At 39.1% G+C, this 17,653-nt stretch overlaps 1 protein-coding gene across 8 annotated transcripts in view; it reads left to right on the plus strand.

Moving 5' to 3' along the window:
* Nucleotides 1–17,653, plus strand: part of MAST2 (microtubule associated serine/threonine kinase 2) — a 153,191-nt gene that overhangs the window by 5,970 nt on the left and 129,568 nt on the right. For all 8 annotated transcript variants that reach the window (XM_036444123.2, XM_036444126.2, XM_036444127.2 and 5 more), the window contains exon 2: nt 15,841–15,988. In XM_036444123.2, coding sequence (XP_036300016.1) covers nt 15,841–15,988 — 148 coding nt within the window. The remainder of the gene's footprint in view (nt 1–15,840; nt 15,989–17,653) is intronic.

Genomic DNA, 17,653 nt, shown 5'->3' on the forward strand with positions numbered 1-17,653 from the left:
CTGATGGTGACCTACAGTCAGGACTATCAGAGGCAGCCAAATATTGCAGAGTATAGTTCCTTCATTGCTGATCTTAGCTATTATGGTTCTCTGCTAAATTTGCTAACTAGCTTTGTACTTTCTTGGTGAAATTTCATGGTGTCTTGGTAATTATTTTTTTTCATCAGTAGATGTTGTGTTATTTATTATTCATTAATATACATACTTGGGACTCAAGGGGGGTTTGAAAGTGGGTTGTTGGACCAAGGGCTAGCTAGCTCTAGGGGAAGAGGAAGAATTCTCAAGGGAGAGCAGAGGTTGCTAGCCTGTTGGGAGTAAGGGCTTACATATAATGTATTGTTAGTGAGACATATTTGACAACTTTTTTTGTTAACGGTGTATCTCATTTTATTTTATTGATTTATTTTAATATTTTATTGATTTTTCACAGAGAGGAAGGGAGAGGGATAGAGAGCTAGAAACGTCGATGAGAGAGAAACATCAACCAGCTGCTTCTTGCACACCCCCTACTGAGGATGTGCCCGCAGCCAATGCACATGTCCTTGACCGGAATCGAACCTGGGACCCTTCAGTCCACAGACCGACTCTCTATCCACTGAGCCAAACTGGTTTCGGCGGTGTGCCTCATTTTAATACCAAAGGACTGTTTCCTTTTCTCAGTGCTATACCCATTATACAGTGATTGTACAGTGAATAATTGGTGTGAAGAATTGACCTCAACCTGAGCCTCCTAATACCATGTTCATTAGGTATATTTTATTTTTACCAATAATCATTTCACCTCTAAAATTTTAGTTTTGAACTTGCCACACACTCTGACCTTTACATCATCTTCCCTTTCTCCAGTTCACACTCCTTTCAGAATTTTCTCTCCAAAAACTGTTCAAAGTTCTTTGGAACCCCCAGATCATTTTTTGTTTAAACCATTGTTTCATTGTCAATTACCTCTGTTTTTCTTCTTATTCAACTTAACATTTCATGGGCTATCATAATCTCTCCTGTGCATGTACCTTCAATTCTCTTGCCTCTTTCCCTTTTTTGTCATACTTGTTTGACAAATTAAACCAATTCTGCCTATTTACCTATATTTAGGCAGCTGAATGTGGCTGGAAAGAAATAACCTGTTGCATTGACATGGTTGATCGTTCCATTATTTTTTCTCCTATCTCATTTGTACTTCAGAGCTTTTAGTCTTTGCTTCTGTATTTTTTTCTTCCTCCTGTTTGATCTCATCAGATTGTATTGCTTTGCATTCCATCTGTATGCTGTTATTCCCACATTATTTATCTACTCTTGACCTTTCTTCTGAACTCTAGACTATTTTTACTTATTTTTACTTATCAGTGTATAGCATTTTTCATTTGAATAGCTAATAGGTCTCTTAAATTTAGATCTCTTAAATTTAACATATCCAAAACAGTACTTTTGATTTTTTCCCCTTCCCAGTCAGCTTCTTTAAAAAAATTTTTTTTTTCTTTTTAAATTTATTTCAGCCGAAACTGGTTTGGCTCAGTGGATAAAGGGTTGGCCTGCGGACTGATAGGCCCCAGGTTTGATTCCGGTCAGGCATGTACCTTGGTTTCGGACATATCCCCAGTAGGGGGTGTGCAGGAGGCAGCTGATCGATGTTTTTCCTTGATGTTTCTAATTCTCTATCCCTCTCCCTCTCTGTAAAAAATCAATAAAATATATTTTAAAAAATTTTATTTCAGAGAGGAAGGGAGCAGGAGAGAGATAGAAACATAAATGATGAAGGAAGGAGAATCATTGATTGTCTGCCTCTTGCATGTACCCCACTGGAGATTGATTTCACAACCCAGGCATATGCCCTGACCAGGAATCGAACCCATGACCTCATGGTTCACAAGTTAATGCTCACCCACTGAGCCATGCTGGTCAGGCGTGCTTCTTCCCCAGTCTTTTCCCATGTCAGCAAATAGCACTACCATACATTACTCAGATCAAAATTTGGAAGTTATCTTTGATTCTTTACTTGACTTCATAGTTCACATTCATCCCATCAGGTCTGGTTGGTGTTACATTCAGATTGCATGAGACTTTTCCCCTCTAGCCCCGTCACTACCATAAGTTAACCTCTATCATCTTTCATCTGGATTATTGTAAAAGTCACCTGGTTATATCCTGTTGCTCAACCCCACCACACCTCTCATTACCCCACCTTCCATTATCCCACCCTCCATCTCCCTTCCCCATGGTATTTTGGACATAGGAAGATTTAAGCTGTAAAAGCTTAAATCAGCGTTTGTCACCCATCCCTACTAAAAATCCTACAATTGCTTTCCATCAGGTTAGATGAGAATCCAAAATGCTTGCTTTGTCCTCTAAGATTCTGCATGATTTGTTTTTGGCCTCTCAAATCTCATTTCCTTCCACTGTTCTTGTTCATTGAGCTCTAGTCACACTGGCTGCCTTGATAGTCTCCAAGTATATTGTCTGCTCCCGCCTGAGGACATTTTAAAAATTATTGAGGACTTCTGTACTTGGTAGTACCTGAGATGTTCTTTTTTTCCAAATTTTCCACACACACACACACACACACACACACACACACACACGCACACACACGCACACACAGTATACTGTATATGTATATATGGCTGGCATCCTCATTTTCTCATTTTATTCAGGTCTCTGTCCAGATTTAACCTCCTCAAAGAGGTCTTTCTGACCAGTTTTTGTTGTTAATCCTCAGCAGAGGATATTTTTTCCATTGATTTTTCAGAGAGAGTGGAAGGGAAGGAGAGAGAGACAGACAGACAGACAGACAGACAGACATTGATATGGGGCCGGGGATTGAGACTGCAACAGAGGTACCTGCCCTTGATTGGAATCGAATCCACAACCCTTCAGTCTGATGCTCTAATCACTGAGCAAAAATGGCTAGGGCCCTTGGCCAGCTTTATTTTATTACCAGAGGCCTGGCCTGTGCCCTCTCGTAATCTGGGATCTCTCGGGGGATGTTGGATAGTTGGTTTTGGCCCGATCCCTGCAGGCCCGATCCAGACAGGAGGGAGCCCGATCCTATGCATTGAGCATCTGTTGCCTGGTGGTCAGTGCGCATCATAGTGACTGGTTGACCAGTCGTTTGGTCATTTGGTTGTGTAGGCTTTTATATAGAGAGAGTTTATTTTTTTAATGGATTTTCACATTTGAAAAAATGTGTTTTTTTAAAAACATATATTTTATTGATTTTTTACTGAGAGGAAGAGAGAAGGATAAAGAGTCAGAAGCATCAATGAGAGAGAATCATCGATCAGCTGCCTTTTGCACACCCCCTACCGGGGATGTGCCCGCAACCAAGGTACATGCCCTTGACCAGAATCGAACTTGGGACCCTTGAGTCCGAAGACTGACGCTCTATCCACTGAGCCAAACTGGTCAGGGTTGAAAAAAATGTTTTTATTGATTTTTTAGAGAGTGAGGAAGGGAGAAGGATAGAGAGATATAAACATCAGTGATGAGAGAGAATCGTTGATTGGCTGCCTCCTGCACATGCCTTTCTGGGGATCAAGCCTGCAACCTGAGCATGTGCCTTGAATAGAACTGTGACCCCCTGGTTCATAGGTTGACACTCAACTACTGTGCCATGCTTGGCTCTTGAACATTTTAAAAGTAATATGCTTAATCATTATCTTTCCCTCTTTTTAGTCACCTGTTATCACATATATTGTTTATTGTAATTCTTCCACATCCTATATCATAAAAGTGTAATATGCTAAGTATCCAACTGATTGATTGTTTGATCCACCACTCGACCAGTTGCTATGATGCACACTGACCACCAGGGGGCAGATGCTCCAACTGGTAGGTTAGCTTGCTGCTGGGGTCCAGCTGACCAGAAGTGGGCAAGAGGGCCAGACATGCCCTGGAGCCCTCCCTTGGACCTTCCCCTGCAGGCTGGCCCATCTCCTGTGGCTCCTTCCCAGCCAGCTGGCCCCCATTGGCCGATCAGGACTGAGCAAGACAGTCCCCATCAGCCCCTGATCACCGGTCAGGCCAAGGGACCCCACCCATACATGAATTTGTGCTCTGGGCCTTAAATATATTTTATTGATTTTTGTACAGAGTGGAAGGGGGAGAGATAGAGAGTTCGAAACATCAATGAGAGAGAGTCATTGATCAGCTGCCTCTTGCACACCCCCTACTGGGGATATGCCCGCAACCAAGGTACATGCCCTTGACTGGAATCGAACGCGGAGCCCTTCAGTCCCCAAGCTGACGCTCTATCCATTGAGCTAAACCGGTCCCTGCTATATCTTCAATTTCTAGAATTATATATAGAAGGTTCTAAATTAATACTTCTTAGTGAATGTATAGTGATTAAGATTGAGTCATTCTGTAATTTCAAATTCCAACACTGTGACCTGAGGCAAGTTACTTAAATTTTCTAAAACTCAATTATCTCGTATATATACCGTTTCCCCGAAAATAAGACAGTGTCTTATATTAATTTTTGCTCCAAAAGATGTGCCAGGTCTTATTTTCATGGGATATCTTATTTTTCCATGAAGAAGAATATGTTACACATTTATTGTTAAATGAAAATAAAGGAAATTTATTACCTATATTTGGTATGGTAGTATGGTAGTTGTCAACACAAACCAGACAAACTGTGAATCCTACAATCTCAAGAATTTACTCATTTATTCAATGACAATCATGTCATCATTTTCTGGAACATCATCATAACAATCCAATTTCTGAATTTCCTGGTGAATTTCTTGTGACTCCATTTCCTTCAGAATCAGTGGACCAAATCTCTCATGTTTAGCCTAGGGTGGGCATTATTTTCAGGGGGATGCCTTATATTTCACTCAGAAGGAAACCTGTAAGTAGGTCTTATTTTTGGAGTATGTTTTATTTTTGGGGAAACACGGTATGTAAAAGAGCTATTATTACCTATTTTGTAGGGTTATTGTGAGAATTTAATAAATTAATTCATATAAAGCACTTATTACAAAGCCAGTAACCAAGAAGTGCTCAATAATGGTTAATTATCATATTTTAAAAGTACATGTACAGCTGGGACCGGTTTGGCTCAGTGGATAGAGCATCGGCCTGCAGACTGAAAGGTCCCGGGTTCGATTCCGGTCAAGGGCATGTACCTTGGTTGCGGGCACATCCCCAGTGGGGGATGTGCAAAGAGGCAGCTGGTCGATGTTTCTCTCTCATCGGCGTTTCTAACTCTCTGTCCCTCTCAATTCCTCTCTGTGTAAAATCAATAAAAAATATATTAAAAAAAAAAAGTACATGTACAGAATGTATGAAAATAGAATTTATATTTTTTAATGTTCTCATTTGCTTTTAGAAAGAAATATGATAGAAAATTATATGTTTTGAACCTTTGTTTTGTGGATGTTCTTGAACTATTATTTTACTTTGTTCAGCTTGAAAGGAGGCTTTAGTTTAGCATTCCCTCTTTAGGGAAACTTTCTTTATTAAGTAACTGGCTTAGAAGATTATTTATTATTTATTTATTTTAATAATTCTTTATTGATGAAAATATTACATAGGTCCCCCTTTTCACCCATTGACCCTCTCTAGTCTGCCCTGCTTTCCTGCCTCAGGCCTTCACCACCCTATTGTCTGTGTCCACAAGTTATGCATATATGCATACAAGGTCTTTGGTTAATTATCCCAATCACTCACTCTTCCTGCCTTCCCTCTGAGATTCCACACTCTGTTTCATGACTCTGAATCAACTCCATTCATCAGTATATTTTGTTACTTAGATTCTACTTATGAGTGAGATCATGTGATACTTGTCTTTCTCTGACTGACTTATTTCACTTAGCATGATAATCTCCAGGTCCCTCTATACTGTCTCAAAGGGTAAAAGATTCTTCTTTTTTACTGCTGCATAATATTCATGGTATAAATGTACCACAGATCTTTTATCCATTCATCTACTGATGGGCACTTGGTCTGTTTCCAGATCTTAGCAATTGTAAATTGTGCTGCTATGAACATAGGGGTACATATATCCTTTCTGATTGATGTTTCTGGTTTCTTGAGATATATTCCTAGAAGTGGGATTACTGGGTCAAATGGGAGTTCCATTTTTAATTTTTTGAGGAAACTCCATACTGTTTTTCACAGTGGCTGTATCAGTTTGCATTCCCACCAGCAGTGCAAGAAGGTTCCTTTTTCTCCACATCTTTGCAAGCACTTGTCCTTAGTTGATTTGTTGATTATAGCCATTCTGACAGGTGTGAGATGGTATCTAATTGGCGTTTTAAGTTGCATCTCTTGAATGATTAGTGACTTTGAGCATGTTTTCATATATCTCTTGGCCTTTTATATATCCACTTTTGAAAAGTGTCTATTTAGGAACTTTGCCCATTTTTTGATTGGATTATTTATCTTTTTTTTTTTTTCCATTCCCCCCTCCCGCCTTATCCTTCCCCTGGGATTACTTATCTTTATGTTAAGACGTATTATTCCCTATACATTTTGGAAATTAGGCCCTTATTGGATGTAATATTGGCAAATGTGTTCTCCCATGCAATGAGCTTTCTTGTAATTTTGTTCATGTTTTCTTTTGCTCTGAAGAAGCTTTTTATTTTGATGTAATCTCATTTGTTTATTTTCTCCTTTGATCCATTGCCCTAGCAACTGTATCAGTAAAAATATTGCTACGACATATGTCTGATATTTTGCTGCCTACAGATTCTTCTAAGATTTTTATTCTTTCCCATCTTACCTTTAAGACCTTTACGCATTTTGACTTTATTTTTGTGTATGATGTAAGTTGGTGGTCTAATTTCATTTTTTTGCATGTATCTGGCCAATTTTTCTGGCACCATTTATTAGACTGTCTTGACTCCATTGTATGCCCTTACCTCTTTTGTCAAATATTGAGTATAATGGCTTGGGTCAATTTCTGGGTTCTCTATTCTGTTCCATTGTTCTACAATATATATCTGTTCTGGGCCAGTACCAGGCAGCTTTGAGAACTGTGGTTTGGTAATATATTGTAGCTTGATGTCTGGTATTGTGATCCTTCCAATTTTGTTCTTCTTTCTCAGGATAGCTGTGGCTATGCAGGGTCTTTTTTTAATCCAGATGAATTTTTGGAGCTTTTGTTCTAGATCTTTGAGATATGCCATTGGTATTTTTAAAATATATATTTTATTGATTTTTTTTTACAGAGAGGGAGGGAGAGGGATAGAGAGTTAGAAACACCAATGAGAGAGAGACATTAATTAGCTGCCTTCTGCACACCTCCCATTGGGGATGTGCCCGCAACCAGGATACATGCCCTTGACTGGAATCTAACCTGGGACCCCTCAGCCCATTGATTGACGCTCTATCCACTGAGCCAAACTTGTTAGGGCCCATTGGCATTTTAATAGGTATTGCATTGAATCTATAGATGGCTTTAGGTAGTATGAACATTTTAATGATGTTGATACTACCAATCCATGAACATGGTATGTTCTTACATTTGTTTATGTCTTCCTCTATCTCTTTTTTTCAATGTCCTGTAGTTTTCTGAGTACACATCTTTTATATTCTTAGTTAAGTTTATTCCTAGATATCTTACTATTTTTGGTGCAATGGTAAATGGGATTGCTTTTTTCGTTTCTCTTTCTGTGAGTTCATTATTGGTGTATAAAAAGGCCATAGATTTCTGGGTGTTAATTTTGTATCCTGCTACATTGCCAAATTCATTTATTAAGTCTAGTAGTCTTTGGGATTTTCTTTTTTTTATTTTTTAATATATTTTATTGATTTTCCACAGAGAGGAAGGGAGAGGGATAGAGAGCTAGAAATGTTGATGAAAGAGAAACATCAACCAGCTGCCTCCTACACACCCCCTACTGGGGATTTGCCCGCAACCAATGTACATGCCCTTGACTGGAATCGAACCTGGGACCCTTCAGTCCGCAGACCGATGCTCTATCCACTGAGTCAAACCAGTTTTGGCTGGGGTTTTCTATGTATAGTATCAAGTCATCTATGAATAAGGATAGTTTTACTTCTTTTCCAATTTGGATGCCTTTTATTTCTTCTTGTCTGATCGCTATGGTTAATACTTCTAGTACCGTGTCGAACAGGAGTGGTGAAAGTGGGCATCCTTTCCTTGATCCTGTTCTTAGGAGAAATGGTTTTAGTTTTTGCCCATTGAGTATGATGTTGGCTGTGGGTTTGTCATATAGGGCTTTTATTATGTTGAGGTGTGATCCCTCTATTCCCACTTTGCTGAGAGTTTTTATCAAGAAAGGGTGTTGGATTTTATCAAATGCTTTTTCTGCATCAATTTATATGATTATGTGATTTTTCTCTCTCAGTTTATGTGATGTATTACGTTTATTGATTTGCAGAAATTGTACCATCCTTGCATCCCCAGAATAAATTCCACTTGGTCATGGTGTATGATTTTTCTAATGTAAGGCTGAATCCATTTGTTAGAATGTTGTTAAGAATTTTAGCATCTATCTCATTAAGGATACTGGCCTGTAGTTCTCTCTCTCTCTTTGTTAATGTTTTTAATGATTTCAGAGAGTAAGGGAGAGGGAGAGAGAGATAGAAACATCAATGATGAGAGAGAAACACTGATCAGCTGCCTCCTGCACACCCCCTACTGGGGATTGAGCCTGAAAACTGGGCATGCGCCCTTGACTAGAACCATACCTGGACCCTTCAGTCTGCAGTCCAATGCTCTATCCATTGAGTCAAACTAGCTGGGGCTGTACTTCTCTTTTTTGTGGTGTCTTTATCTGGTTTTGGGATTAGGGTAATGCTGGCTTCATAAACAGAGCTTGGAAGTGTACCTTTTTTGGAATATTCTGAGGAGGATAGGTTTTAGTTCTTTTTTAAAAAATATTTTATTGATTTTTTACAGAGAGGAAGGGAGAGAGATAGAGAGTTAGAAATATTGATGAGAGAGAAACATCAATCTCCTGCACACTCACTCCCCACTGGGGACATGCCTGCAGTTTGTGCCCAGCCCAGCTATGGGTTGAATTCTAGAGTTCCCTTCTGTCAGCAGCCCTGTGGAACCCCTTCCACATTCGCAGACTACACTGGCCCCAACAGCCATGGATTTTATGGGGCACAGACTTCCTCTGGACCTCCTGCATGCGTTTCTCCCTCTAGTCTGGATCAAGACCTCACCTTTCTCTGGGCGAAATCTCACCTTTCCATGAGAAGGTGCCGAGCTCGTCTGAGCCCATGTATTCGTGCTCCTTGGATTCACAGCTGATCCCTGGGTGTTGTGGTTGTAGGATCCTAGGAGTTATCCGATTCTTCCTGATTGAAGGTAAGGCTAGGCTTCCTCTCACAGCCACTCCCCCCTTCAAGATGGCGTGGTGTCTGTGGCAGAGCCAGTCGCTCCAGAGGAGATTTCAGCAGCAGTGGAGGCTGCCCGGACAGGGGAGCCCAGTCCGGCAGTCCCCAGCAGTCCCCTGGAATATAGCTGTCCCTCAGTCGGATAGACACTCCCCGTATGTCCACACACTCTCCTTTCGTTCTCTCACACACTGTCTTGTAGCCTGCCTTCCTGTTGGCAGCCATCTTCGATCTCCCCGTAAAGTATTGATAGTTTAAAAAAAAAAAAAGAATGTTTTTATGGATTTTTAGAGAGAGAGGAAGGGGTTGGTGGGGGGGAGATAAACATCAATGAGAGAGATAAACTTCGATCAGTTGCCTTCTGTACTCACCCCGATTGGATTGAACTGATGATCTTTTGGTGCATGAGAGAATGCTCAACTAACAGCCATATAGGCCAGGGAAGAATCGTAGTTTTTAAATTTGATGAAGTCCAATTAGTAAATTTGTTCTCTTTAGACTTGTCTTTGTGTCCTAAGAAGTTTGCCTAACTTGTCGAAACCGGTTTGGCTCAGTGGATGGGGTTCCTGGTTTGATTCCAAGGGCATGTACCTTGGTTGCGGGCACATCCCCAGTAGGGGGTGTGCAAGAGGCAGCTAATTGGTGATTCTCTCTCATCAATGTTTCTAACTCTCTATCCCTCTCTCTTCCTCTCTGTAAAAAATCAATAAAAAAAAAATATTTTTTTAAAGAAGTTTGCCTAACTCAAAGCTACAAATATTTACTCTTGTATTTTCTTCTGAAGTTTTTTTAAAAAAATATATTTTTATTGATTTCAGAGAGGAAGGAAGAGGGAGATAGAGATGGAAACATCCATGATGAGAGAGAATCATGGATCGACTGCCTCCCGCAAGCCCACAATCTGGGCATGTGCCCTTCACCAGAATCGAACCCGGGACCCTTCAGTTCCTGGCAGATGCTCTATCCATTGAGCCAAACTGGCTAGGGCTCTTCTAAAGTTTTATAGTTTTAGGTTTTATGGTTCGATTTATTATCCATTTAGAGTTAATTTTTGTATATGTTGTGTTTGATATGCTTGAGGTATGGGGTCAAAGTTTTTTTCCCCCGCATATGGATGTCAAATAAAGGCTTTGTGGTAAGGATTAAGAGAATGGACTTTGAGCAGTATGGCACCTCATTTGACTCTTGGCAAGGTAGGCCAGGAAGAAATTGCTACAGGGTATAAAATTTTTTCACCTACTTAATTACCAGTCATATGGGGTAAGACAACTCCTAATTAAAGTTAACTGATTTAGTCCGATAGACATATTTTTAGTGTGTAGACTCCTGTTTTCAGCTGTGAATCCTGTGCTTACTTTGCATCATATTTTTCATAGCATAGTACAGTAAAAGCAGAACACTAGCCTGCGGATAGTTAGCCTGAGACTTGCTTTGCTAATGTGGAGGAGGGAGATGGTTCTAGGCCCAGAGAGGCAGGACTCTGTGAAAACTCCCAGGATGCAAAATAGCCCCAATTTAGCCCTGAATTAAAAGAGAAAGCAATACTCTCTTAGAATTGGAAGGAACATGTAAAGGTTCTATAGTAAGGCCACTTTTCACCTTTAAAATTTTTATTTGGCAATTGAAATGTGCATGGCATATGTTAGATGTTACTGCTACAATAGATTATATATAATTTTTTCATGCTTGCTGCAATTCTGTCTCTTAAAAATCTCACTTAAAGAATATTGCAGTGCAAGTGAGTTGACTTTATTATAGTGTTTACCAGGAAGCTGCTTTCATTTAATTAAGAAATTAAACTAGTTGCAAACCTGAGTACTTTATTATCAATTTTGAATTATTTATGATATAATACAACTGATCAATATATCTGTGTGCTGGTGGCAGCATATTGAAAGTTCTTTATCTAGTCTGGCAGTTCTCAAATGTTAGTGTGCTTCAGAATCCCATGGCGGGCTTGTTAAAGTATAGATTGTTGGTTTCCTCTCCCAGAATTTCTGATTTAGTAGATCTAGGGTAGGGCCTGAGAATTTGTTTCTAACAAGTTCACAAATGAGGTTGTTGCTGCTGACCTGGGAACCACATTTTGAGAATTTACTTCTTTAGCATCTGATGTTTTACTTTTTTTTTTTCCTCTCCATATTTCTACTGGCTCAATCCATTCCTTTTTAAGATGGCTTAATCACTGTAAGACAGTTCTTCTAACTAACCCTTCTGTTATTTTCATCCAGTAATTCTAATTCTGGACTCTGCAGTAAGAAGATTACTCTTGTACAATGTAGGAAATAGCCCTCATGTAGTTGAAGAGAGTTATGAATGTCTCCTTCCTTCCCTTCTTTCCTTCCTTTCCTTACTTTGCTCCTTCCCTTCCCTTCCTGCCCTCCTCTCTCTCCCCCCTTTCTTCCCTCCCTCCCTTCCTTCTTGTTAAATGTTTATAGCTCCCTTAATAGTTATTGGAAAAGTACTGTAATTTGTAATTGTGCTACTATTTGCTATTGCCATAGCAGTGTTTTATTTGTAAACTTGTTTTTCCTTCTGTATCCCCAGGGTTGATAAGCATCCCACCAAGTCAGAAACCCGGAAGTCATTCTAGGTTTGATCATAATAATGATAGAAGCCAATCCGATCTAGTTTAAGCAGAAAGGAAGAGCTTATTATAAGGTCACCGTCTTATCCCATTGAACCTAAAAGCATGTAGTTTGACTGGACTTTGTAAGGAACTAGAAATGAGAACTAGAAAACTGTAAGAAGTTAGTATGGAAGTCATTAAGAAAGTTCTATTTCCCATGCTCTTTTTCTTTTTCTCTTGGGCTTTTTATGGTTTTATCTTTTTTGTTTAGTGCTCATATCCTCTCCCTTAATGACTTCTTGGATAAACTCAATAATGTTTTGCTATTTTTGGTGTGTATGTTCTGCTTTAAAAGCTTAATTGAGCAAATGAAGCAAGACAGAGAACAGTTCATAATGATTGATTCATATAAAGGTTTTCACTTTATATTATCTATTCTGTTAGAAGCCTGGATAGTGGTTATTCTGGAGGCAACTGGGGAAGTGACTGGAAGGGAACATAGGGCCTTTCTTAGGGCCTTGGTTATGTCTTTAAAATAACAAATATTTTAAAAAATTGATTTCAGAGAGGAAGGGAGAGGGAGAGAGAGAGAGAAACATCAATGATGAGAGAGAATCATTAATTGGCTGACTCCTGCACACCCCTTACTGGGGATTGAGCCTGACCGGCAATTAAATGTGACCTCCTGGTACATGGGTTGACACTCAACCACTGAGCCACACCAGCCAGGCTAAAAAATATTTTTAAATTGATTTTTAGAGAGAGAGAAAAGGAGAAGGAGAGGGAAAGGGAAACATGGATATGAGAGTGAAACATTCATTTGGCTGCCTCCTGCATGCTCCTTACTGGGGATTGAGATCGCATCTCAGGTATGTGCCATGACTAGGACAACTCCCACACTAGTCAAGGCTTAAAATAAGTCTTTAAAAAAAAAAAAATGATTTTTTACAGAGAGGAAGGGAGAGAGATAGAGAGTTAGAAACATCAATGAGAGAGAAACATCGATCAGCTGCCTCTTGTACACTCCCCTACTGGGGATGTGCCCACAACCAAGGTACATGCCCTTGACCGGAATCGAACCTGGGACCTTTCAGTCCGCAGGCTGATGCTCTATCCACTGGGTCAAACTGGTTTCGGCAAAAAAAAATTCTTGATGTTGATTACATGAATATGTTTAAATTGTGAAAATGCATTGAGTTATATTCTGAGGTTTGTGTACTTTTCTGAAATGAGCAGGCTTCTTAAGTAAAAGTTAGAGACAGTCTAATTTAAAAGTTAAATTTCATGGCCAGTTAAATTTCTATTTTTTTTCCCTTGCAAGGTTTTGAACAAGAAGGGGCATGATCTGCTTTTATTTTTTCTTTCCATTTTATGGCTTCTTTTCTTTGGTGTGTTATGATATGGAATAGGGAGATTGGAAAGGATGACTTTCTCTTAATTGGTTCTGATATAGTTCCCTATTGATTGTTGATTCTTTTCTTGCTAAGATTGATTGCTCATCCAGTGTAGGAGTCATCCAATCAAAGTGCTGGTACTCATGGGATGGACCTTTACTTTCTGTATTGGCTTCATGTAGGATTTTACTTTAGTTTAATATTTTCCAAGGCTTTCTCATTTTCCTCTACCCAATTTTCTTGTTGGGGGTGTTGCCTCTGTGAGTGGCCAGCCATTTTTGGTGGGTTACTAACATTAGTGTCCAAACCCTGCTTCCATCCATGGTTTCTCCCTGATGCATAGATTCTATTTCTTCATCAACACACCAAATAGTGGGAATATATGCTGCTCCCTTGCTGCCTTCTCTTTTTGCATTAACTGCTGCTTCCAGTTCTCCTTTCTTGCTGCTCACATTGATTGTTTTAATGATACAGTGCCTAAATATCCCACTTTATCTTTTTTCTACCAATTAAAATTTTTTCTTCTTCTCACGCCAGGACCGGTTTGGCTTAATGGATAGAGCGTCAGCTTGTGGACTGAGGGGTCCCAGGTTCGATTCCGGTCAAGCATGTACCTTGGTTGCGGGCATATCCCCAGTAGGGGGTGTGCAGGAGGCAGCTGATTGATGACGCTCTCTCATCGATGTTTCTGGCTCTCTATCTCTCTCCCTTCCTCTCTGTACAAAATCAATAAAAATATATTTAAAAAAATTTTTTTTTCTTCTTCTTCTTATCAACTTTACTCTTTGGGTATTTGTAAATTATATTATGTATAGTATTTTCCCATGTTTGTGAAACCACCAACCACAGTATATGACCTAAAGAGAGCTTTTATATTTATTTATTTATTTATTTATTTAAATATATTTTATTGTTTTTGTACAGAGAGGAAGGGAGAGAGATAGAGAGCTAGAAACATCGATGAGAGAGAGTCATCGATCAGCTGCCTCCTGCACACCCCCCACTGGGGATATGCCTGCAACCAAGGTACATGCCCCCGATCGGAATCGAACCCGGGTTCCTTCAGTCCCCAAGCCGACGCTCTATCCATTGAACCAAACTGGTTTCGGCTAAAGAGAGCTTTTAAAAAGTTTTTTCAAGGAGGTAGGCATTTTTTCATTTCCCCCTTATTTATTTATTTACTTATTTTAAAATCCTCACTTGAGAATATGTTTATTGATTTTAGAGGGAGTGGGAGGAAGTGTGGCAGAGAGAGAGATAGAGAGAGAAACATTGAGGGGCATCAAAACCACAACTTGGGTGTGTTTCGTGACTGGAAATCAAACCCAAGACTCTTCAATGCACAGATAACACTCCAACCAACTGAGCACACCCACCCCGGCCAGGGCTGCCTGTGGCTTTTAGTATTGCCATGATACCTGTTACTTGAGTCTTGTTCTTCAAATGTCTGTTAATATAGATTTTAGTTATTTATCTTTAAGCTTCTCATTTGTCTTATTACTTTCTTTTTTAATATATATTATTTATTTATTTTTCTGACGCATTTTCTTTTCCTTTTATTAAAATATATTTTATTGATTTTCTACAGAGAGGAAGGAAGAGGGATAGAGAGCTAGAAATGTCGATGAGAGAGAAATGTCGACTAGCTGCCTCCTGCACACCCCCTGCTTGGGATGTGCCTACAACCAATGTACATGCCCTTGACCGGAATCGATCCTGGGATCTTTCAGTCCGCAGACCGACGTTCTATCCACTGAGCCAAACCGGTTTCGGCTGTCTTATTACTTTCTAGATCAATATGATGCACTACTTATTTATTTTAGCTTCCATCATTGAAATATAAAATATATCCCTCATTTGCCTTATTTTGTTTCAAAATAGTTTTTCATTTAATGCTGTTAATGAGGTGGGTTTTCTCCAAAATGTTGAATCTTGATATGTTGGACACTACTGAATGAGGAGGAAGAGCTATTGGGATGGAGTGGGATGGGCTAGACTAAAATAAAAGTTAGACTAAAATAAAGGCCAAGGTTTCATATTGTCTGTATTTTCTTCATAATACTTTATACTTTTTCATTGAAAGCATGCATTTAGCTCTTATTATGGACATATAAAGAAAGCTCAAGGTTTTGTTTTACACTAATTGAATGCTGAAGGTGTTTCTAACTTTGTATAACAGGTAAAGAAAGGCTTGTTATTCATGATTTTTTAAAAACTGAAAAAAGCTTCTTACTGGATAGAGGAAGAGTATAAAAAAAGGAGAAGAGTGAATAAACAGTGTGTGTACTAATTATGAATATTACATCTTATCAAAATGTCTTATCTTGTGAGTTTCCTCCTCTGTTTCTTGTATGGCATTTTATGATCATATCCACATCCTTACTAGCATACCAAATAGCTTTTAAAAAATATATTTCTGACTTTATGTACTGAACAGGAAATAGAAAATGTTGGCATTTTTTAGCTATAATAATGAATACTGTAGAGATATTTAATATAAAGTTCTTAGACACTTTCAGAAAAGACATTAAAGACTTACATTTTACTTTTTTCTCTTTGAAGGATGTTATATCTGGACTTAGTCCCCTGCTCTTCCGGAAGCTCAGTAATCCTGACATATTTTCATCCGCTGGAAAAGCTAAACTTCAACGACAACTTAGTCAGGATGACTCTAAGTTACGGAGAGGAAGCCTGGCCAGTTCTTTGTCAGGTAAGTATCTATTTTGTTTTTTAAGAAATGTGAGACCGTGTTGTCTATGTTTGAAGGTGGACCAATTGAATTGGCATCTTGACAGCTTCTTCTTTGGTGGTAGTTTTGTACAGAACACTCATGGCTAAGGCTGTATTCCTCTCGTTACTACTTCCTTTTGGTATCTCTGACCACTAACCTCCTGAACCTGCTAATATTTTTTGATTGACCACTGTCACTGATTATTTCCTTTTAATCTGATTGTTGCTCTCTACTTACTTCTATGGACTTCACATCCTTTGCTTCTTTTGATTTTCTTTTAAATATATTTTATTGAGGAAAGGAGAGGGAGAGAGAGTTAGAAACATCGATGTGCCTGCAACCAAGGTACATGCCCTTGACTGGAATCGAACCTGGGACCCTTCAGTCTGCAGGCTGATGCTCTATCCACTGAGCCAAACTGGTCAGGGCTTGACTTTCTTTTCTCCCCCATTTTGAAAACCCATTTAATGCCCATAATGTCTTCTCACCTTTTCCACTGAAAAGTTAAAAAATACAAGGGGAAAAAAATTACACAAGGAAGTCATGTACCAAATAGGAAGCAATTAAAATGTGGCATAATTTTAAGCAATCAATAGAGTGTGATAAAAAGAGAATCCATGTCATTCCTGCTAAATTATTAGATTAGTAAAGAAGTAAATTTAATCCTGCCATACTTCTTGGCTTAAGAGTAAACAGTTTTCAGCCGGGACCGGTTTGGCTCAATGGATAGAGCGTCTGCCTGCAGACTGAAAGGTCCTGGGTTCGATTCCGGGCAAGGGCATATACCTTGGTTGCGGGCACATCCCCAGTGGGGGTGTGCAAGAGGCAGCTGATCGATGATTCACTCTCATCGATGTTTCTAACTCTCTATCCCTCTCTAGTCCTCTCTGTGAAAAATCAATAAAATATATTTAAAAAAAAAAGTAAACAGTTTTCAACATCTTTTTATTTTTGTCCCTTTTTTAGGGCTGTTTTCGTGGCTTTATCTTCTCATTCCTCTATTGACATTTTAATTTTGTCAGACATGTATTTGATCATAAAGAGCTGCTGCTTATTTAAATTTTTTGTAGCATTAGTCTCTCTCTTTTTTAATTGTTCTCTCTTTTTAAATATATTTATTAATTTCAGAGAGGAAGGGAGAGAGAGAGAGATCATGAAAGAGAATCAGTGATCGACTGTCTCCTGCAATGCCCCACACTGGGGATCGAGTCTGCAACCCGAGCATATGCTCTGACTGGGTGGGAATTCAACTGTGACTTTCTGGTTCTCATAGGTCAATGCTCAGCCATTGAGCCATGCTGGCTAGGCATTATGTTCTTCTTTTAAAGATGTGTTTATCTTCTAATTCTCTGTAAGTAGATTTTTGATTTTTGTATTAAAACTTTTTTAAAAGGTTTTGTTTTGTTTATGAATCACTCTTTTTCTTTTAAATCCTCACCTGAGGATATTTTTCCACTGATTTTCAGAGAGAGTGGAAGAGAGGGAAAGACAGAGAGAAATATTGATGTGAGAGAAACACATTAATTGGTTGCTGTTTTATGTTGGTTGTTTTTCTCAAATTTTTGTCAATTCTTGGTACACTTCAAGCCCTGTATGTCCAAATGGGTATCTTCTGCAGTAGGTATCTTCCCCAGCAGGCCCTTA

This window comes from Pipistrellus kuhlii, unplaced genomic scaffold, assembly GCF_014108245.1.
Source record: "Pipistrellus kuhlii isolate mPipKuh1 unplaced genomic scaffold, mPipKuh1.p scaffold_m20_p_2, whole genome shotgun sequence".
In the NCBI taxonomy this organism is placed as follows: Eukaryota; Metazoa; Chordata; class Mammalia; order Chiroptera; family Vespertilionidae; genus Pipistrellus; species Pipistrellus kuhlii.